The sequence below is a fragment of the Vulpes vulpes genome, chromosome 3 (genome assembly GCF_048418805.1).
Source record: "Vulpes vulpes isolate BD-2025 chromosome 3, VulVul3, whole genome shotgun sequence".
In the NCBI taxonomy this organism is placed as follows: domain Eukaryota; kingdom Metazoa; phylum Chordata; class Mammalia; order Carnivora; family Canidae; genus Vulpes; species Vulpes vulpes.
This window is the reverse complement of record NC_132782.1, coordinates 70,401,475-70,423,671: the sequence shown is the minus strand read 5'-3', so window position 1 is coordinate 70,423,671 and position 22,197 is coordinate 70,401,475. Positions and strand designations below refer to the sequence as shown.

The 22,197-nt window shown below is 43.6% G+C and overlaps 1 protein-coding gene across 17 annotated transcripts in view; it reads left to right on the top strand.

The window, feature by feature from the left end:
- Nucleotides 1-22,197, top strand: part of CTNND2 (catenin delta 2) — a 923,063-nt gene that overhangs the window by 886,696 nt on the left and 14,170 nt on the right. For all 17 annotated transcript variants that reach the window (XM_072752714.1, XM_072752715.1, XM_072752713.1 and 14 more), the window contains one exon: nt 17,782-17,908. In XM_072752714.1, coding sequence (XP_072608815.1) covers nt 17,782-17,908 — 127 coding nt within the window. The remainder of the gene's footprint in view (nt 1-17,781; nt 17,909-22,197) is intronic.

Below are 22,197 nucleotides of genomic sequence, written 5' to 3'. Positions count from 1 at the left end.
GGATCACAACCTAAGCCAAAGGCAGATCCTCAACCACTTAGCCACCCGGCCGTCCCTGCAAGTCATTTCTTAATAAAAATTGCAAGGAAACTTGCCTCCAACTCTAGTACAATTAAAATATTAACTCCTAATGGGCAAAATTCTGAATTACATGCAAAATGAGCAAATATCACCTGGAAGAGGCTGCTTTACTCTGTGCTAGAAAATAAGAATGAAGAAAATGAAATAAATCCTATCTCTCCCTCTGGCAAAAACAAAATAGATGGCTGAACTTATAAAAATTGAAGTTCTTAGTTTACTTGAACTATTTTGATTACTCTGTTCTCCAAACTTCTAATTCCCCTCTTGGCTGCCAATGTCTAAAAGTTTTGACTGTAACACTCAGCTTAATGACATGGAAAATTGGAATTTATCTCATTCCTAGTCAGTAGAGATCATTGCTTTATCGGTCTTCATGAGGCGTTAGGTCCAAGACCAATTTGGTGGATCTTCCTGAACACAAAATTTAGTAACAGCATTTGGTTTTAAAATATATGTGGCTCGTTTTGCTCTCAAGTGTTATTTACTTAGCTGTCGCTTAAAACGTTAGCTTGTTTACCACTGGGACTCAGATTTGGATGAGACTTAGCACATTGTTTTTAGGCTTTGGATCCAAATCTTTCTTCACTTATAGTTAAATAGTACTATATAGGAGCTCCTGAGTGGCTCAGTGGTTGAGCGTCTGCCTTCGGCTCAGGGCATGATCCTGGGGTCCTGTGATGGAGTCCCACGTTGGGCTCCGTGTGTGGAGCCTGCTTCTGCCTCTGCCTGTGTCTCTGCCTGTGTCTCTGCCCCTTTCTCTGTTTTAATTAATTTAATTTAATTAATTTAATTAATTTAATTAAATTAACATTTAATCATTAAAAATGCAAATGAGAGTTTCGTTTTTGCTATCATGTTGGGGCAAAATAACCTCTTAATAAGAAATTCCAGCTAGCAAGCCTGAATGCTTTACTGACTGGAGGTGAATTCCCGCCTTGGTTGTGGTTGGCACCTCGGTCATGTTGCCAGCCATGTGGTTCCCTGCCACCTGCCATGACACATGTCTTGTGTGGGTCTTGTTCCTAGACCCCCAGCTCAGCACAGCAGGCCTTTGTTATCCTCCAGTGTCTGTCTGCACCTCCAGACCCACGTGCCAGTCCCTGGGTCTCAATGGGACTCAGCTGGTAAGGCTGCCCCATAAAGACTACTGCAGAGGTTTCTGAGAAAAGCATCAGTAGCCACTTGGGGTCATGCCAGGCCATCCTGTTTGATGCCAGGAGACCCTCCTCAGGTAATTACTCAATGAGAAATCATGATCTTCAAGTACAGTGGACCTGCTCTGTCCTCTGAGGCAGAGACGTGTCCTGAGACGAAGCAGAGGTAGCAGGAAGGTTCAGGGCACCACAGCGAAAATGCCTCTGAGTATTGGTACTGAAAGAAGGAGCTCAGGAAGGAGGGGCTTATGTCTGTTCTCCCCTTCCCCTGCACTTCCTGCTGAGAAAACATACCGGGCTCTTAAAAGAGACCCTGTAAAGTTACCATGAAAAGGGATAGGGTGGTCCCTGTTGGCAAGTAGGGAGGTCACAATTTTTTCACTGTGTAGCTCATGGTACTGAGGCTTATTATTTCGCTCTAGAAACTCAAAGCGCTCCAGAGAGAACCAGCATCAACTCAACTCTTCCATGAGTGGATTAAAACCCTTGGCTCATAAATGCAGGGGTCAAATCAAAGCCAGATTAAATGTCAGAATCAAACTCGTACTGATAACCTTCTGGGTTAGAAACCAGACTAATTCTTCTCCACTAATATTCATTGCCTAGTGTTTTTACAACTGTGCTCCTAAAGTGGCCCCCACCCAAAACAACAGGATCTTTCACAATGAGCTGGTGTCTCAAAAAATGCCAAGCTGCTTGTGCTTGAGACCGAGTCAGATCATGTTTCTCTGGATAGAGATATTGTATTCATTCCTGCTTCATTCTTGGATGAGAGAAACAAAACATAAAACTAATCTTTAAACATCCTTCCTTTTATTGTCAGGAAGATCGACTCTCAGGTTGTGCACACCATTCAGCCAGTGACTAATGAGCTTGGGTAGGAGTGGAGTCATGCCCTTCACGGCCTGTCTCACACAGGGCTCCCTCCTCTTACTGCTGCTATATTCATTTCACTGGGTCTTGCCACCACTGCACTCACAACACAAGAAATCAATAAGTAATTATGGATAGGTGAGGGATGCCTGCAGATTTCCTCCAATGTCCAAACCATAGAAGATGAGAGAGAGTGGACACGGCCCTCGTATTGTTTTTCACTGCTTTCGGAAGCCACTATGCACACAGGAACCTGCAGCCTTGATGCCTACAAACGGACGTTCTTGCTTTGCGAGTATCTAAGATGGTGATGGAAAAGCAGTAAATCCTCTGTAGACATAAACTACTGAATGTAGGGCTGTCATTTTATCAAGGAAATTGCTTGCCAGGAATTTATTAATCTTTCTACTGTGCTGGAAAATTCTTCACCAAGAGATGACTGGAAGGAAGAACGTAAGGACATTCGGACAGATTCTAAAACAACCCAAGTCCAGTGTCCTCAAGACTTATCGTGGTAATTGGTCAGGTTCTTTCTTTTCTAAATCACTTGATGTCAAGTTGGGGTAAAAAACAAAAAGGCGGAGGTTAAATTCAGCCGTGATACTGTCTCCTCCATAAATCCAGGCATTTGCTTGTTGACGTTCATATCGACAAATAAGATCTTCTTTCATGAGGTCCCCTGACCTTTTGGAGACACTTCTCAGACACTCATCATATGATATCTGTCCAAAAACAAAGGCACAAATGGGCACAGAAGCAAAAATCAATTGTGCAGAAGTGGAAATCGATGCACATGGCACTTGCTAAACAAGAAGTGACTAAGTTATAGCTGTTCCTGGGATGGATCTCCACAGCGGGAAATCCTGCAGAGCAAGGCCCAAACTGAATGTTTCCTCTGTGCCTCCTCCCTTTCACAAGGCTTTCTCCATAACATTTTAAATCAAAACCTACAGAAATACCCTGGAGACCAAAGGCAGGGCAAAAGGATTGAATCAGGAGCTAGAAAACTTTGAAAGTTTAATGTAAGTCCACAACCATTCTTGTTTCTAACTCTAAGCAATTAACTGAAATTTATTCCCCCTTTTTCAGTGGATGCCAGTAGTTGGGACAATGCTATGAGAGCCTTAATTGCTTGAGCAGGAAGGCTGTGGTCAGTTTCTTCCCCTCTTCCTCTCTCCCCCCACTTAGCTGTTCCTGTCCTGACCCTACCCACCCACCAGGCTCTGGGAGGGAAGGAGGAAGAGAAGAGAGCAGAGTCAAGCCTGCCCGGCGCTACTGTAGCCTGGCATTGGTCCCCTCTGCTTTCAGGAGACGTCCATGTTCTAGTTCCTTCTCTCATGGGAACAGTGGTGTGGTTTGCTCAAAAGTACCACCTCCCAACTGAGAACCCCTGGCCTGGACTTGGCCTCCTCCACCTAACCATTCAGATTCAGATTTCTCCATCAGACTCAGGCTTCCCCTGCTCCACTGCACATAAGCCATGGTGGATGCAGATTTTGTGCCCCTGTAGCATAGGTAGCTTTGGAAGTCTGGCTTAAGAAGAAGAGTACATTTTGTGGATATACAGTTCTGCGCAGGCCTTGGAAGGGGTCCAGGCTATGTATAGGTCTGAAACCTCAGCTATTTGAGCTCCATGGTAGGTCAGTCCACCCCTGCCACTGAGTCTGTGTGGCCTCTTCCAGTGGCACTGAAAACACCAGTCCCTGCAACCCCCACCTCTGGAGAGATGATCACGCTAAATAGGTAGTTCACTCTCCATGCTTCAGGAGAGGGGCCACCTCCAAGGAAGCTCTCCCCACTTGCAAGCTCTTCCACCCTCTAGTGACTTCTCAGCCTGATCTTGTAGAATCTGGAGATGAGACATGTGTTACTCCCACAGACTCTATTTTGTCTTTTGACTCACAAAGGAGCCTAACAGTCCTAGTCCAATGTCACACCTCCCAGATCAGGGATTCTAGCTCCTTCTATCAGTATTCACTGTCTCTGTGCACTCTCCAGCGTTGGCCAGCACTCTGTCCACATTCCAAGCAGCTGGAAAGGAAAAGAGCTTAAATACTCCCAGGTCTTCATCACATGGCCAGATCTCCCTGCGGGGGAGCTAAGAATGAGCCTAACTGAAAAGCAGAGTTGTTATTGCAGAGTGGAAAAATAAAAGGCCACTGAGATGCTTACGCCTACAATATTCAGATGATGTGGGTACCAGCACCAATGGCCTTTGTGATACCAGTTTTTATTCAAAACCACATTCTTGAGAGATCCCCCAGTGCTTTCATTTAATTGAAAATGCTCCTACAGTAACTTTCAGTTGGCTTCAATTATGAAAACTGTCCCAAGTCCATGAGTGTCCTTAGTCCATGCAGAGAGACCAGTTCAGTGGGGAGTGAGGAAGAACTCTAAGTTTTCAGACTCTTTTTGTCACTTGAGCAGTAGCAGGTGCATTAGCAGCACCCCAGGGAAGAAGTGAGGAGGTCGCAGGATGGGAATACACTTCGGATGTTTCCTGTTGTTGTTCCTTGATCTGCTTTAGTATAGGGCCCCTTGCAGGCTGTCCACAGTCCCCTGCGATAAGGCTAAAACATGCAGCATCAGAAATATAACTACACACCAATTTTTCCCTCTGTGCCAGTCTGTACTGTAACGCCCTCCTTGTCTCTTCCTCCTTGTGTAATAACATATTATTCCTCTTGGAGCTATTTTCCTTTTTTTAAAGTTTATTTTATTTAAATTCGATTATTAACATATAGTGTATTATTAGTTTCTGAGGCACAGTTCAGTGATTCATCAATTGCATATAACACCCAGTGCTCATCACATCATGTGCCCTCCTTAGTACCCATCCCCAGTTACCCCATCCCCCCCCCCTCCCCCTTCAGTGACCCTCTGCAACAGTGTGGATGGGACTAGAGGGTATTATGCTGAGCGAAGTTAGTCTATCAGAGAAAGACAGTTATGATACAGTTTCACTTGTATGTGGAGTTTAAGAAACAAAACAGGATCATTGGGGAAGTGAAAGAAAAATGAAATAAGATGAAATCAGAGAGGGAGACAAACCATAAGAAACTCAACTACAGGGGACAAACTGGAGCCATCTTCTTAATCCTATTAGTTACTTCATTCATTCCATACATGTTTATTGAGCACCTACTCTACCCTAAGTGACATTTTAGGTACTGGGAATATAGAAGTGAATATCTACATATTAGATTAACTTTTCCACATACATAGTGGCATTTTAACTATTATTTCTTGGTTGTTTTATTTTATGCTTCTTTCTTTGGTTCTATTCTAAAATATAAAAATGTTATGTATTTGGTTTTCTTACTCATTATCCAAGTCCTTTGTCAAGTCTTCTTTGAGTGAGAACCTTCTTATGCTGATATTCCTCTTGTTTCTTCTGCCTCTCCGACCAGTCATTCCTCCTCTACAGGGACATGTTCTCTTTGTACTTCTGTCTTAAAATGAGAAATGTCCTCTCCTGACTATCCTCCTCCATTTCTGCCTTACACTTTCTGTCCTCACATTCCCCACGCTTCACAGCCACATTTCTGGGAAGTTTGGAGTTCTCACTTTCCATTTTATGTTTCAACCCCTGCAGTCTGACATGATGATGCCTGTCCTCATGCCTCTGTTGAAATTGCTCCTAATTGCAGTATTTAACTAGTTCCATTGTCTATATTAATCAAGGAAGGCTTCCAGCTGTAATAAGCAGACCTAAACATCCAATGATCCAATGTGATAGAGGTTTATTTTCTGCTTATGCAACCGTTCTGAACAGGTATTCATGTGGGCAGATAAGCTCTTCTCTTTGTACATTCAGGAGTCTAGAGTCCCCCCACCTGCTATAAAGCCTGCCACCATACCTAGCAATGGCCCATCTCCATCCCCTCACCCTCCATGGGCTAGACCTCCATCACACGGTGGAGCTGCAAGGGAAGCTGGGACATGGGGTCTAGATGTATGTCCAGGAACGAAAGGAAATGGATTTGGAAGAGCAGTTAGCAGACCCAGCTACATCCTTCTCCTTATGTGATCTCCAGGCTTCTCTGCCACCACTCATTCCTGCCTGGTTTTCCTCTGACCTTGCAAGGCACTCCACCTCAGTCTTTTTTGCAGACTCCTGATCTTCCCTGAGGCATTTTTGCTTTTCACCCTGTACCTTCTATTGTAGATGATCTCATCTGCCCCCATGCCCTTAAAATACATTTGAATGCCAATGGCATCCACATCTATTTCTCTATATGGTCTTCCCTTCCAAACTCAAAGTTTATACTACCATGTGACATCTCCACTCCAGTAGATCACAAGCTCTGACAGTGCAGACACCTGACAAGCAGCTCTCCAGATCTCCCCCAAATCTGTTGTTCTCCCATCATCACTCATCTCAGCGAAAGCAGTTAATAGCACTTGCCCACTTGGTTGTTCTTTTCAGAAATCCACGAGGTATCCGAGTGTACCTCTTTCTCCCCTGTCTCCACTGTATTTTGCACTGAGCCCTGTGGAGTCTATTTTCTAACTATCTCTCAAATTTAGCTACCTCTTCCATCTTTATTTCCATCATCATCTGTCACAAGTCCTGGTCCAATCGCTGACAGATTGGTTTTGTGGAACCTACCTTACCATCTTCAATCTATTTTTCATTAAACATTCCGAATACACTTTTATAAGCCCAAATCTAATCTTGTCAGCATCCTGATTAAATCTCTCCAGTAGCTTCCAGTATCTCTCTCACCCATTTCTCCAAGCTTACCACACACTAGATGAGCAGTTTCATTCTTCAGCGAGGAATGCCTTCTCCCCTTCCTCCCAAGACTGGGTATTTCCATCTCAGTTCACTTGCTCAAGGAAATCTCCCTCTCCCCAACCCTCCAAGGCTGGTAAAGAGCCCTTATAATAACATACTTCTTCTTCATGGCTCTTCCTAGCACAGTGCCAGGTGCTTATCCATGTTTATGAAATAAATTCAACAACATCACTACCCCAGAGTTGAAGCTTAACAGAGGACACATGCGCTGACCTTGCTTCCAGGTCTGTAATTTGCAGAACTTTCAAGTAGGGTGGGAGGTAGAGACCTCAAGGTTAGAACCTGGGGTGAGCTTTGAACTTACTGACCACTGATGAGTATATATATGTGAGATACTTGGCTTTTCACATGTCGGAATGGGGCATACTAGAAGTGAAACATTTGGATTTGTTAAATCTAAAGACTGGACTTTCTTCTATTCACCCCAAGTTTAACTTTGCTGGTACTAACGAACATGAAGGGCGTTGTTAAAAGATCGTCCACCTCAGGTCTTATTTTTAAGACCTCAGAAGTGACACCAGGGAAACAAAAGGACCAGAATGACCTTATTCCATTTCCTGAGGATTTTTTCTACATTCCATTGGTACCAACTAACAAGTGGTAGTTAACAGTGGTAAGCTTTCTTTGACCAAATACATACATTTCTTTCCAACTAGTTGAATCTTCCCAATGATATTGATTTGTTAGAATTAGGCCCATGGCACTAAATTGAATCTCTGAAACGGATTTACTTGGTATTTGTTTTTAAAAGATGGGACAGGTATCCCCCACCATCTGAAAGTAGAGTGGTCCCATGAAACTTCCTGTAGATAAAACAGGGCAAAGCAATGATCATTTCATAAAAGCCAAAATCCTCACCAGAGTTCTTTCAGTTAGTGAAAACAGGTACTAAGGTAGGAATCCCATAAGAGATTAGCGGCATAAAGTGAACTTTCAGATATTGGGGAAAACCTGCACGACAGAGGATTCTTATCCGTATTTACTGTACCTTTAAGCATCCAAATCAATTTAATTAAATTCCATTAGGAGCACCAGAGCTGAAACAAACTAATATGAAAGCAACTGGTATGTCAAGAGGTATTTATTTCTGTATTAAACTGCAAATACTCCCTTTTGGCCCTTAAGATTTAGTTTCAATATTTAACTTTACTAGCTTTTGTTGTAGAATCGTTGATAGAATTAGTTTTAATGAATCTTTAACAAACACTTTACCTTAAAAAGAGACGAAGCTTGATTTTGTTACAGCAAAGGGAGCTAAGGTTTCACTGTCATGCAGAATCTGGCTTGGGCTTCAGCCACACAGACTCTGGATACTCTACTTTCATTTTTTTTTCCCTGTATAATACCTTTTATTGCAAGAAGAAGTGTGCATGCATAAGGATCACTAATTTGGACTCTCTTCTTTCTCTGCTTCATGTGTGATCACATTAATATGGTTTGCCCACTTTAAAATGCCTAGAAAACTGGCACAAATTTTGAGCAATCAAGCTTTTCAAAGGTGAGCTGTAATATCTTAGCTGGTTGCCTTTTGCAGGGGATGAAAACAAATCTTGTTTTGACTTTCGTCTGAAATGTAGGTCCATGATGAAATCCTGATAGTGACTGTGAGTAACAAGCTGTAAGTGTTCTAGTTTGAAATAGTGGATGAGCTTGGGCTGCCGAAAGCCCGAAGGATTTCCACCACACTTCCCTTCTATCTCAAGTCACTCACAGCAAATTAGAATTGACAAACTTATGGACTGAGAGCCTTCAAGGACAGCTAACGCAAAAAACTTGTATTTGTTACTCCAGAATCAAATAGCCTCTGTGTGCCTACTGAGAAATCTCTGTCTAAGGGCTGAGAAAATCTCACCAGATTAAGGAGGTTCCAGGGCTGTTTTCAAAAGGGAGGAAAAACACCAGTGACCATATATGTGCGGGGTAATGGTTGTCCTAGTAGATATTTTGGGTTCCAACTGAGATCTGTCTCAGTGCAAATCTCCATTTTCAAGGTTAATTATTTATTGAAGCTTTTATCTGAGTCAGAGATGTCACTTAGCATTAGAAAAGATGTGTTAACTCTGAATGCTCAGTATAGAAGATAAACCTTCCAGAACACACTTTGGAAATGGAACCATAAATGGGAACATCGCACTTAACGTATTATTAAAGGCGTGTTCATGAACCCCATCGCCCTCCGCCCGTTGCTGTCTAATCCCCAAAGGGTGCCCTCTTCTAAAGATCAGAGACCACAGTGGAACTTAGGGGAAGTTCCATTTCCTTCCATCTCATCTCTGAAACACATGACTGAGGATTTAACTCCTTTATCTCCCTCTTTTTTTTTTTTAATTAACTTTTATTGGTGTTCAATTTACCAACATACAGAAAAACACCCAGTGCTCATCCCGTCAAGTGTCCACCTCAGTGCCCGTCACCCATTCCCCTCCAACACCCGCCCTCCTCCCCTTCCACCACCCCTAGTTCATTTCCCCGAGTTAGGAGTCTTTATGTTCTGTCTCCCTTCCTGATATTTCCCAACATTTCTTTTCCCTTCCTTTATATTCCCTTTCACTATTATTCATATTCCCCAAATGAATGAGAACCTACACTGTTTGTCCTTCTCCGATTGACTTATTTCACTCAGCATAATACCCTCCAGTTCCATCCACGTTGAAGCAAATGGTGGGTATTGTATCTCCCTCTAATAACATCCTCTCAACAGCTCCTGAGATGTTTAGGTTTCCACCATCTCCATAAGCCCTAGTATCCACACATGGATTGACCTATCTCCCTCATCCTTGCCCTCCTCCTCCATCCTCCAGTGTCTTTCTGTCCTTATGCATCACTTCTCTGATGCAGCGTGGAGGCCTGGGGGTTGGGGTCTCAGCTGGGAGACAGGATGTTCCCTGGCAGTTCAGGCGGGGCAGCCATAAATCTGCACAGATTTATGCAGTAAATCTGTGAACACTCCCCTCTGGTTCGGCTTCAGCTTCATTACATCTTACCAGACTGCTCTCCACACATCCTGTGGGTGTGCCCCACATCCTGCCTTCTCTCTGGGGCAGCGACTCAGGGCACCAGTCTTCCCTGCCCAGAATGTCCCCATAGGTGACCCACATAGAAACCAGCCCTTTGTTCTGGGGAGCACATTCTGGTAGTCGGCATGGAATTCTGTATCCAACTTTACAAGGAATCGGAGCAAAGCTGATGGAAAACATGAGGTGTTGCTCCTTCTACCATTTTTTCCCGGCCCTCCGAAGGATTTGTGTTTGGGGAGAATGGAGTGTCAGTGGTCTTGAGAGGTGCTGGTGTTCTCTGAGCTGCAGGATGCAGGGAGCAGTTAGAGATGGGCAGGGAGGGGTGCAGTCCGTGCTCTGAGAGCTGCGAGAGGAATCAGCGCCGATCCAGGCCAGATGTGGCAGGTATAATGGTGCTTCAAATTATCTACAAGGCTGGTTAAAAAGGAGGCAGTTTTATATACATCGCACTAAAGCAGCAGCAGCTGAAGAAAACATTACTATTTAAAGTGTAGCTGGCAAGCCATAGGCCATTTTTTTTTTTAAATACCATTTTACCTAAACTAACACAGCCTTCAGCCCAGCAGTAAGCGTGTCATAAAAGACAGATATACCGGCAGCAGAAGATGATACTGATGAGGTTGCTCGAAGCTAAAATAAAATAATAATAAAAAACAACAGCCATAAAGTTCTGATAACCTGCATTTGTTACAGGACAATAGAGTATAAGAACTACAGAGGCTAGCTACAAAGCCTATGACATTATCATTTTAACAATAATTAATGCAGTCATCTTAAATCATTGGACCCATTAGCATTCATTAGGCACCTCTATGTTGCAGGCACTGTGCCAGGGACCAGGGCTTCAGAAATAAGTAAGGCCCAGCCCTGCTTCACATGGGGAGACAGGACTACCATGGTAGGTAATGTGGTATCAAATCAGTTTGTTCATAGTGGGAGGAAAAATCAAAAGTAGCAATGCTAAAGCTCCCTAAACCTTGGAGACATAATTCTTTGAGCAGTAGTGATTTAATGAACATGTATTGCCTGCTTCCTGTCTTCCTGAAGTCATGATTCTTTGAGCAGTGGTGACTTAATGATCATGAACTGCCTACCTAGCACACAAGTGGGCAGGATAAGTAAGATTCAACAGGAGGTGATAGGGAAAATGCAGTGCCAGGTTGTGGAGCTGTTGGATCAAAGGTGTGGACGTGTGACACTGAATCACATAGCCAGTGGCTGCTGGGTAAGCAAGTATTATTAGGGCTCAGTGTGTGTGTGGCAGGTGGAGGCACCTCTCTGCTCTGAGGTTGGGACCTATTTTTGTTCCTGTAGAGGTCAACCTTGAGAATGCCTTATCTGACATTCCCCAGTGGAGTTGGACACTTCAGAGCCTCCTAGCATTTAACACTTGAAAATGTATTCTGTATCCTTGTTCATCACTACAGCCTATGCATAGAAACTCCAAAGCAGCAGCGGTTCATGGCCATAGTCTTCATTCACATCACTCCAGGGTTTTTGAAACAGAAACTCAGAACAATTTGAACAGAATCTCAGGGCCTGAGACCCAAGCATTGGGGCTTTTAAAACTCCCCAAGCTGATTGGGTATTTTTGTCTTTAATTTATGGAAAAGAAATCAAGGTGGAGCTCACTAGTAATTGTCAAATGAACAAAACGAGAAGGGCTGACTCCTGGCAGCCTTCTCATTTCTGCTCTCTGCCCACAGAGAGGCCCAAGGTGAAGGTCGTTTTCAGCCTGGACCCCACAGTTCTAGCTCGTCTCTGCACATAGACCTAACAGACTCACCTGCCGAGTAGTGCTGACTGTCCTGTGCACTTGCCAGAGTAAGAAGCTATGGGGCAAGTGTGTGTGACACTAACCTCCTGTAGACAAATGCAGAAGCCACACTGTCCCTTCATCTGAAATCTGTTAGTAGGAATCTCTCCAGCAGCACAGTCTTCTTGGATACGTTTCCACCTCCAATGCTGTACACAACTCAGAGACCTTCCAGTACTTAAGGGGAAGATGTGGAGGGATGAAACAGAGTGACCACCAGGTGGACGTACAGCGAAGACCAAAGGGTTTCGAGCCTGTGAAGAAGAACTTTACCTTGATTCTCATGACTCTGGAACATTGGACGTAGCAATACAGATGATAGTAGCTTTGGGGAGTGATACAGTCTCACATAGAAACAGGCTGGGCACTTTAACACAGAGCTGAAATTGGCAGAAGGACAGTAAAAAAGAGAAGATAAAGAAAATCAGATTATTCCTGGTGGCAATTTAAAGTTCAATGACTTTGAACTCCTCTTCTCTTTTGGATTTCTATCTCTATCTACTTGGAACAATTTAACAACCTCCAGTTTTAAGTTTAATGTATTAAAAATAAAAACCAATTTGAGGCGCAGATATCATATCACATTTTTGACAGCTTGGCTGGGTCTTGAGCTGAAGGGCACCAACTTCTCGGTCATTCTGCTGGAGGTGAAAGATAGACATTAAAAGGGTCCCTGATCATCAATATTAAGGATTAATGGCCCTCTCCTAGGTGCTGTGGCTATTTTTCATTCTGTTTTTTCTTCCCTGAGATTTCTTCTCGAACCCCTAGAAGGCAAAGGGATGAAGTAAAGGGAGACAGTGGTTAGGCATCTGATGGAATAAAATTCAGGAAAAAGCTTCTGGTCTACAGTGAGTTAAAACTTTAAGAAGAAAAAATAGTGATCAAAGAGGCAAATGATGTAAAAAATATGTGTCCAAGTCGTCTTTATTTATGGAAACCACTTTCAGGCCTTCCTGAGTGACACTGGGAAGTAAATGAATAATGAACTGATTGCAAGCTGGCTAGATAACAAGTATGTACACAGCCAGTTGGATAAAAGGAATGTTAGCTTAGCAATAACTTCCCAAAGAAAATGCATCTTTCTTTGTTAGAAAGCAAAGCGGTTTTTTTAGTTGAATGCCAAAAGAAAATTCAAATGGTGAAAGATGCGGAGGATCATGAATTTATCCTCAAGGTGATTAATTACTCAACATAACTAGCATCTGATACACTGCTTTCCGTACACTGGGGAGTTCCCACGACAGAGTTAAAGCTCTGGGGTCCCTCCTAGGCATTGCTGAACATGGCAGCATGGGAGTCCTGTGTTTCAATCATGGCCCCCCCTCGCTCTGCATCAATGAATGAGAAGGAAGATGGACATGAGCAGTAACCAGGTCACCTCTCCTTGCTCCTGCCATGGCTCAGGAAATTGCTCTAATCAAGAACCTTACTTGGATTTCCACTTGGCCCTGCTCCCTAAGCTCCCCCCTCCCCCCTCCATTAAAGTTGCTGCGCCCACATGCATGTAATCATGGGCCATGTGCAGAGGTGTCAGACCCAACTTCTCTGGCATTCTGGATGCCTCTAAACACACGCTCATCATCCTCAAGTGTGTGCTGATCCCATCGCCTGCAGACAGGTTGTCTGCAAGGTCACACTCCGCCATGCCTTTGTATGCCAGGGATTGGGGCTTATGAGGGATTTGAAAGCTTTTTTTAGTGCATCCTTATAAGGGTTTCTTCCTTCATAAGCAGTTTTAGTATTACTTCCACTTTCCTGACATTTCGAGAGATGTAAGTAAACCTACATGGTCCCAGTGTAATCTAAGCATCATGGAATCTGAACTGCTGATCAGAACATATCTCTAGTCATCTTCATGAGAGATGCTGACTAATCCATTGCTGTCCCACCAAGTAAAACCAACCAAACGAAACCCCGAGTCATGCTACATTTATGTCTGATGTCTCCTTTGGTCTTAGAACATATGAAATATTAGCTGATGTTCTTACGGTGAAATATTTTACCCTTAATGACATATGGAATGTCATGACTTATTCATGACCAAAGGAGCCAAGCTTTTGATTAAAGCAGTTCCCTGAGCCATTGCTTAGAACCGCAGAGTACATCTTCTAAATTCTAAGACATAACATGATCCACTTCTGTTGGTCATGTTTAAGAATTTTTTGCGGTCAACAAAGCATTCCCTTCAAAAGAAAGGAATAACTGTTTAAAAACTTTTTCAAATCATTCCCACACATGAATAATGGATGCACACACACTTTTGAAATGGTTCCCATCCTGCCCTTTTCTAAAACTGCTCCTTCCCCATCGTTGCTACCATCCACCGGAGGATTTAAGGGAAGCGCACAGAATTCCTGTGGAGACATTGTCCCCTCCTGTCTTGACACCTACCCCTTAGCATGACACTCTCCTACCTTTTCCTGAGGAGGATTTATGCCTTATGCCCTCATCACCTCAGTCAAGACTCTTGGGTCATCTGTTTTATTGGACTCTTATCATTTAAAGGTTCGGAACAGCCAGTAATCTGCCCCTATATCCCACCTTTCTTCTACCTGCCTCCCATTCATTTCCCTCTTTAACTCATGGTCTGCAATCAGCAAAATCCCCTGTATGCATTGCCCACCCCTTCTTCTCTCTCTGACTGGGCTACCTCTGAACATGTGCTCCCCACATCCGACTCCCTGCTGCCCTCTCAAGTGGGAGCTCTTTCATTTCCCATCTCCCACCCCTGGCGTCTGTGAAGTACCCTCACCCCAACAGCCTATGATGCTTTTAGGATCTGCAGCCCATCAACTAGTTTTCATTCTCCATCTCCTCCCCAACATCTTCCCTTTCCTCTTTCCCTGGCTTGGATTCAATGGACTTTATGGCATTTCATTTGTAGTCCCTGTCTCCTTCCGGGCTACCTTCCTGACCATTCCATCTACTCTACACCTGCTACAGGGCAGCTGAACTTGGCTGGAGAACAACAAGCAACATGCTGACCTGTTGTCTCTTTTTAAATTCATTGCCACCTGCCTCAAGTCACTTCTCAGCATCCTGGCCATTCGACCACCTGGACCACCTAGCTATGGTCAACTTGCACCCCCAAGAACCTTTTCATACCTTCCATTCTTCTGTCCTCCCCCTCCCTTCCTCTCCTCCCTCCTATTCTCTAAGCTTCAGCTCTTCCTCCTACTCAGCAGATGACCTCATTTCTCACCCCACCTGAGAACCTGAAAGAAAGCATCAGCGAATGTCCTCATCCTCCTGCCTCCAAATCTCCCACATTCCTGCTAAGGTTGTAGCCACACAGCCTGCCTGTCCTCCCTCTTGTTCCATGGCCCGTGAGCCCATTGCTCCAGAATCTTCTTAGTACTTCTCCCTGAAATTCCTTCCTGCAACTATTTGCTTCCTCTGTGTCATCACCAGCTCTCTGCTCCCCTCTGTTGAGTCACTCCCAATGGCAAATGAAACACTATCCCAGGTGATCTATGAAAACATCTCCTGGTCATTCAATCTCTCCAAGCCCAATTTCTCCACTTTCTGTAATAATAAAACTGTCAGAGGTGGTCTGTGCTCACTCTTCATTATTCTCATTATCTCTGGAGCCCGCCCAAGTTAGACCTGTGCCAGCCTGACCAAAGAAAGTACTTTTGTCCCCATCATGATGGCTTCCATGTTCCCCAAGCTGGTGGTCAGTTCCTGGTCCTGCCTAGTATCCAGTTAGTGTCTTTCTCCTTTATACATCTGCTTTCCTAGTCCTGCCTGACCTCACCTCTTCCTGGCCCTCCTCCCAGCTTTCTCTGTCCCTTCTGAGGCTCCTGTGAATCTTCTTTTCACACCCTCTAAATATTAGAGTGTCCCAGGGCTCAGCCCTGTGTCTCCTACTTGCCTTTATTTGGAATCATGTTTCTATCTGTTCTCCTTCTTCTAAATAACATTTCTATGCTGAGCTCCAAAATTGTATCTCCGGCTCTGACATTGCTCCTGAAATCCCAATTTGCAGATTCTGCTTTATTCTGTAGCTTCTCTTTCATGTCCAATAGGGATCTGTACCCAACTTGTCCCAAATGGCACTATTAGTTTCACCACCGAAAGCTACTTTTCTCCCAGTATTCTTTATCTCAGTGAGTGGCACCTCCAGTTCCTGGTTCACACCTGAAGCACTGGGGTAAAGCTTGATTCCTCTCTCCTTCATTCAGTAGCCGTGTCAGCAGCATATTGTCCAACACAGATGCCAAATCTGGCTATTGCTCATCATCAGCCCCCATCCAAGCCAGGGTTGTGTCTCCCTCCTCCAGTGGATTAGCTTCTTTCCTGGTATCCCTGCTTCCATTCCTCTCTCCCCAAACAGTTCTAGGCACTCAGAAGGCTTCTAGATTTCCTAATGCCCGCTGATCACTCCTCAGCCACAGGTCTTCCAGTGGCTCTCCTATGTTCCTAGCCCACATCCACCTGCCTTCATATCTACTCTTCCTTGGCTCAGAAACTGCAGTCTATGTCTTCAGTATCTGGGTCCTTATCATCCTCCAGGTCCCTGCTGCAATGCTATTTCCAGGGTGACACACATTCCATAACCACATTCCATAAACTAACACCAGCATTCCCCACCTATATTCCTTGATCCCCCTAACCTCGCTGTATGTTTCCCTTCAAGTACTTACAAGTATGCCACATTTCAGTATCACTAGTTCTTTACTTGCTTAGTGTTTGACTTTAGGTGGCCTATTAACTGTCTAAGGCTCAGTAAAATGGGATACTAATCATATCCAGCTCATCAGATTATTGAGAAGATATTGCCTCATGGTCAGTTCTCAATTAAGTGATAGGTAATAGTTTTTAAAATAGCATACTTCTAACCTTTGCTTTATCCTACCAGCCAAACAGAAGAGGAATAAGAATTAGATACACAAAGACACAAATACTGAAATGAGTAAGAATTTTGTTCTTCTATATGTTGGCAAATTGAACACCAATAAAAAATAAATTTATAAAAAATTAAAAAAAGAAACAAAACAATAGTCATAAAATATGCATAAGGTATAAAGAATAATAAAACAATTTTAGATATGGGTGCTCAAAAAAAATCCAAAAAAACAAAAAGAAAATATATTTGTTCTTCATTAAATTCCATCTATTCATTTCTGTAATGATTCTTTATAGAATGTTGAGTCCCTTAAAAATCTAAATATAACCAGAAAAAGAAAAAGCCAAAAGAGTTGAAATGGTTGCCTCTGTGTTGCAGGAAGGGGGGAGGGGGGGAGTGTCTGAGGCAGATGTCTGTTTTATTTGTGCTAGTGTCAGTGCCATTTGACATATGACTTTGATACAAATAAACTTGAATTAAAAGAGAAAATACTGTGGTATGTTAACAGGAGTTCTGGGGAGCCTTGGGACTATTGGCAATTTTTTTCCTTCTTTATGCTTTCTAAATTCACAAAATATCCACAATGTATTTATTTGGTTTTTATGATAAAAAATGACACATGTGCCTTTTTGCTTATTAACTAGCTATTAGGAGGCTTAATGGAGGATTAATTGGTACGATGCATTTCGAATAGACTCTAAAGTGAAAAATACAGTTCCTGGATTAAACCAGAGAACATAGCATACCTATGTGGGTCTGAATGCACAGTGATGGTCATGCTGAATGTCCTTGGAAAAAAAAGAGTAAATCCTTTTGGAAGACTTCGAGGCAGTTGAGAACTGGGCCAGGTGGAGCTGCAACGAGGTAGGTAAAGAAGAGTCATCTGACATCCTGAGTCATCTGACCTTCTGAGCATCGTATTTTTGTTTAAATAAAAAGACCATTTATTCAACATCTGTAAAAGAAAGCCAGCCTTAAAAGCAGGCCCTCCTCCCTGTGTCAGGTTGTTTGGAGGGAGCAGGTGGGTCCCAGTTCACGCTCCTCTCTGCTAACCTTGATAATGGAGCAGGGCTCCATGATCTCTCTTGACAAACTATAGAAATGTTTTTTGCAAAATCAAAAGTTGGGAATGTCGAAATGTCAGGGAATGCCTTCTCCACTTAATGGGAGCTTGCTGTCTATTGCAGGACGGATGGTCACAGTATCACTTTGTAGCCTCATCGTCAACCATTGAGAGGGATCGGCAAAGGCCCTATTCCTCTTCCCGCACGCCCTCCATCTCCCCTGTGCGAGTGTCTCCCAACAACCGCTCAGGTAAGAGACGCCCAGAGCCAGCCAAGCCTGATTGCCCTTGGCGTCAGGGCCCTCCTTTGAGCCCCTTTGCTCACCCCTATAAGAAGGAGAGTGTCTCAGTTGGCACATTTGCTAGAAACAAGTCTGTTTTCTTTTATAGCAGTGGTGACTTTGTGTTGTGTTTACACAGACTTAGAACAAATCTAACAGATTTTTAAAAATCTTGAACAGGTGTTCTATCCATGAAATGCATGTCATGGACCTGTATTCGGTGAACAACAAAAATAAAGATAGCTGTCAGATGCTTGCAAATTAGGTTTTTCTGTGGACGTGTTTCTAAGTTAAAATAGTTTGAGTTGCATTGTATTGATTATAACTGAAATAGCAGAGTAAGGGAGAAAGGGCATGCTGTTTCCTGCTTGAAAATGACACACATTTGAAATGTCCCATTAAGGGTTTCATTATTACTCCATATCTGATTAGCTTTTTATTATTACCTTTAAGCCAGCTGATAAATCATTAATAAAGTCTTATTACAACCACTCAGAACTATTAAGTCACTCAATTTTTTCCCTAATTTTATCACGTTTCTATTGTTTTAGTTTTCAACTGACTATTCTTATTTACTTGTAAAAATACTTTATTTTTATACCCCCTTTCAGTCACATTATATAATTCTTAAGATTAAGGGGAAAATTAAAGGCAAATATGAGCATATCATTTAATTATGTAAGTGGTCTTCATTGTGTTTATTCTAAAAACTTACACTTATTCTAAGTATAAGTTTTAAAACATTTCTTTTGATTTCTGCATTTTGGCTTTTGTTGTCAGAAGGAAGGATGGTTAAATAATTGTGTGTGTACGTGTATGCACATACACATGTGCACTTCCGCGCGCACACACACACACACAACACACACATACGCCCCTATCTAGATTTTTATTTAAGAAGAGTTTCTCCTTGCTCTTCACTGCCCTCTGTCTGCCAGAGAACTGCATCTCAGAGGGCGTGGTAGGAGAGCACTCCTCTGCCCTTGAGATAGTTGGCCATCAAACCCCACACCACACTTTACTGTCAGATTGATGAGGAAAATCAGACGAGAATGGGAAATATCTGACTGAAATAAATTACTCTCTCCCAGTCCCATGGAAACTTCTATTTCTAGTGTGGTGTAATTGCTTGTAATGTTTGGTCCTCCACCAGATGAGACTCAGACACCTCCGTGGGACAGAGAAACTTCCACCTTTGGAAGCACAGGGGTGGCCTTTTGTGTGTTTTACCTCCCTACGTCTTAAAAAGTTAAAGAATAGTGAGTCTGGGAAGCACGAGGATGGTGTCTTTTTAAAGCCCTAATTATTGCGAACACATTAATGTTAGATGAAATGACACAGTAGTAGGTTGGAAGGTGCCCAGAAGGAGAAGTGGCAGAGAGTCAAGGCACTCTCCCAGCCATTCAGCTAGGGCACTGCCTGCTATTTCCTAGTGAGGCACATCAAAGACACCTAGTAAACACTTGTTGGCGTGATTTGATTTTTTCCAAAAGTATAATCTTAGTTTACCGGAGCCTCGGACCCACTGTGTGTGAGGTCTTGAGAGATAATTGCACACTTTAAAAAATAATAAAAAATAAAAAAATAAAAATAAAAAAAAGATAATTACACACTTGATATAGTTTAATAAATCCCACCATCTGCATGCTACTAGATGCTAATTTTGAAAGCTGTGGTCAAGAGGTTACAAAATATTGTCCCTTCGTGGTTGCCTGGCAGTTACTAGCTTTTGGGATGCCTGGGCGGCTCAGTGGTTGAGCATCTGCCTTTGGCTCAGGGCATGATCCCAGGGTCCTGGGACTGAGTCCCATATCAGACTTCCCACAGAGAGCCTGCTTCTCCCTCTGCCTATGTCTCTGCTTCTCTTTCTGTCTCTCTCATAAATAAATAAAATCTTTTAAAAATAAAGACTAGCTTTTATGCAGAAGGTTCTAAAAGCAAAGGAGCAAGAGCAGGGAAAGGACTCTCCCAGGTGAGGATGACAGAGAAGAGAGGAGAGAGTGGGGTAGAAGGTAAAGGAGATGAGTGAGCCCCAGTGGCCAATGTTTTGAGAACACACAACTAGACACACAACCAAGTCCAGTTATGTGGAGCAAATGCCATTTTCTTCCTTGTCTTCATGATAGACTTACACCCAGATATTCTGATACAACTGGTTCTGGGTGGGGCTCAAGTATCAGTATCTTTGAAAGCATTCCAAGGATTTAATTCTAATGGGCAGCCAGGATTGGGAACCTCTTATGGTTTCAAGAGCTGAGCAACGAGCCTGGATTTTGTTTGAGTAGGTTTGAGAAGTGGGTAGAGTGTCTCTCAGAAAAGGATGGGCAAAGGCTCCCTCTGTTTCTCTCACCAGCATTTGGCTGCGACATCTACTAAGCCCTCTGCCTCTGATTCTGTTTATTTGCATGTCCACTTCCTGACCTCTGCGAGTTGAGAGAGCAACATGATTCATGTTTCTGTTCCCCAATGTCTAGCATAGTGATTTGCCCATAGAAGATACTGAACTTGATGAAATGCATCAAGTGGCCCAGACAATGAAAAAAGAGGGACATTCAGGGAATAGGCAGGCCCAGTGGGCTGGAGCTGAGGGATCCTGCAGAGGGTGTGAATGGTAAGCTCAAAGGTATAATGTGAGGTTTGGCTGGGGAGGAGCTTGGATACTAGCAGAGGGCTTTATTTAAAAAAAAAAAAATCAGAGTTCCCTTAGCCTTACTAATCACCAGGTATGCTTGTTAAATATGAATTCTTAGGCTCATTCACTGAAGATTCATATTCAGAAGGCCTGGGGCAGGCAGGGATGGGGGCCCTGGTATCCCTGAATTCTCAGATGAGTCTTATGTTTAAACAGGTTTATTAAAAACCCAGTAGTGCAATTGCTGGGTCATAGGGTAACTATTTTTAACTTCTTGAGGAACCTCCACACTATTTTTTTTCTTTGCTGAGTGGAGTACCTGTTTTATTTTTGATGCAAGGGAATCTCGGGACAGTGGCAGATTCCTGGCTGAGGGGGTGGGTGTCGGGGACGGAGCTAGAACTCCACCTTGCAGGTGGGGAAGGCCTCGTCCTGCATGGACACAGTGCTATTGCTGCCCAGCCAGTGATGCCCAGCACCTGGTGCCGAGCGTGCGTCTCCTTGTACCACTCGTGCATTGCCACTGAATCAAAGGTGGAGATCAGGGCCACATGGAGGTCACGGTCCCACTGCTGCTTGCCCGCCAGCAGTGCATCCAGGACGGCCCGCATGCCCTCTTCCTTGTGCCGGTCCTGGCCACTGATGACACAACAGAGTGCACGCACCCTCCAGAAGAATTCCTCGTCCACTAGCCGGGCACTGCTCCCGCTGGGCAGATAGGCCAGGTCAAGGTAGATGGGGGAGCCGGGAGGGGCTGCTGACCCCCTGGCCGGCTGCCGGCTGACCCAGGTAGGCCCCGAGTGGTCGTCTTGGGGACTGAACATTATCAGTGGAGTTTGGGTGTTCACTGAGTTTGGGTGTCCACCAAAAATCTGCCAGTTGCTCGAGCCCCTGGGCTTCAAGTGCACCTTCATCGATGACTTTGACTGCTACCTGACTGAAATCGGGGATTTCTGTGCCTGTGCCAACATCCGCCGGGTGCCCTTTGCCTTCAAATGATGGAGGATGGTGCCTGAGCCCCAGGCCTAGTGCCACCAGCCCCGGCTCGGCGCGAGCGGCCCACTGATTGCCACTCCGCAGCGTTCGGGTTCCCTGCCTCACCCTGTGTACCTGTCCCTGTGTCCTGAGGGTGGCAAATGCTGCCCGTGGGAACCCCCTTGAATGGCCTTCAGCCGAGAAGGGGTTACCGAGTGTCCATTAAAGTTTGAGCTGTTCTGAAAAAAATAAAAAATAAAAAATAAAGTTTGAGCTGTTCTGAATGCAAAAAAAAAAAAAAAAATCCGGTCAACAGCATAAGATGGTTCCCCTTTCTCCGCATCCTTGCCAACATTTGTTGTTTCCTGTCTTGTTAATTTTAAGGGGGGCACGTGATGTGATGAACACTGAGTGTTATACACAACTGATAAATTATTGAATAAAATATCTGAAACCAATGATGGCTATATGTAGCCAATATGTTGGCTAATGGAATTTACATTAACATTAAAAAAAATACTATCAGACAAAATAAAGTGGAAGATGAGAGAAGGACAAGGATATGTACTACATGGATAGTATGCTCATACAGTATATCTATATAAATATAGTATAAATATAAATATATATATAGTGTATGAACATACTACAT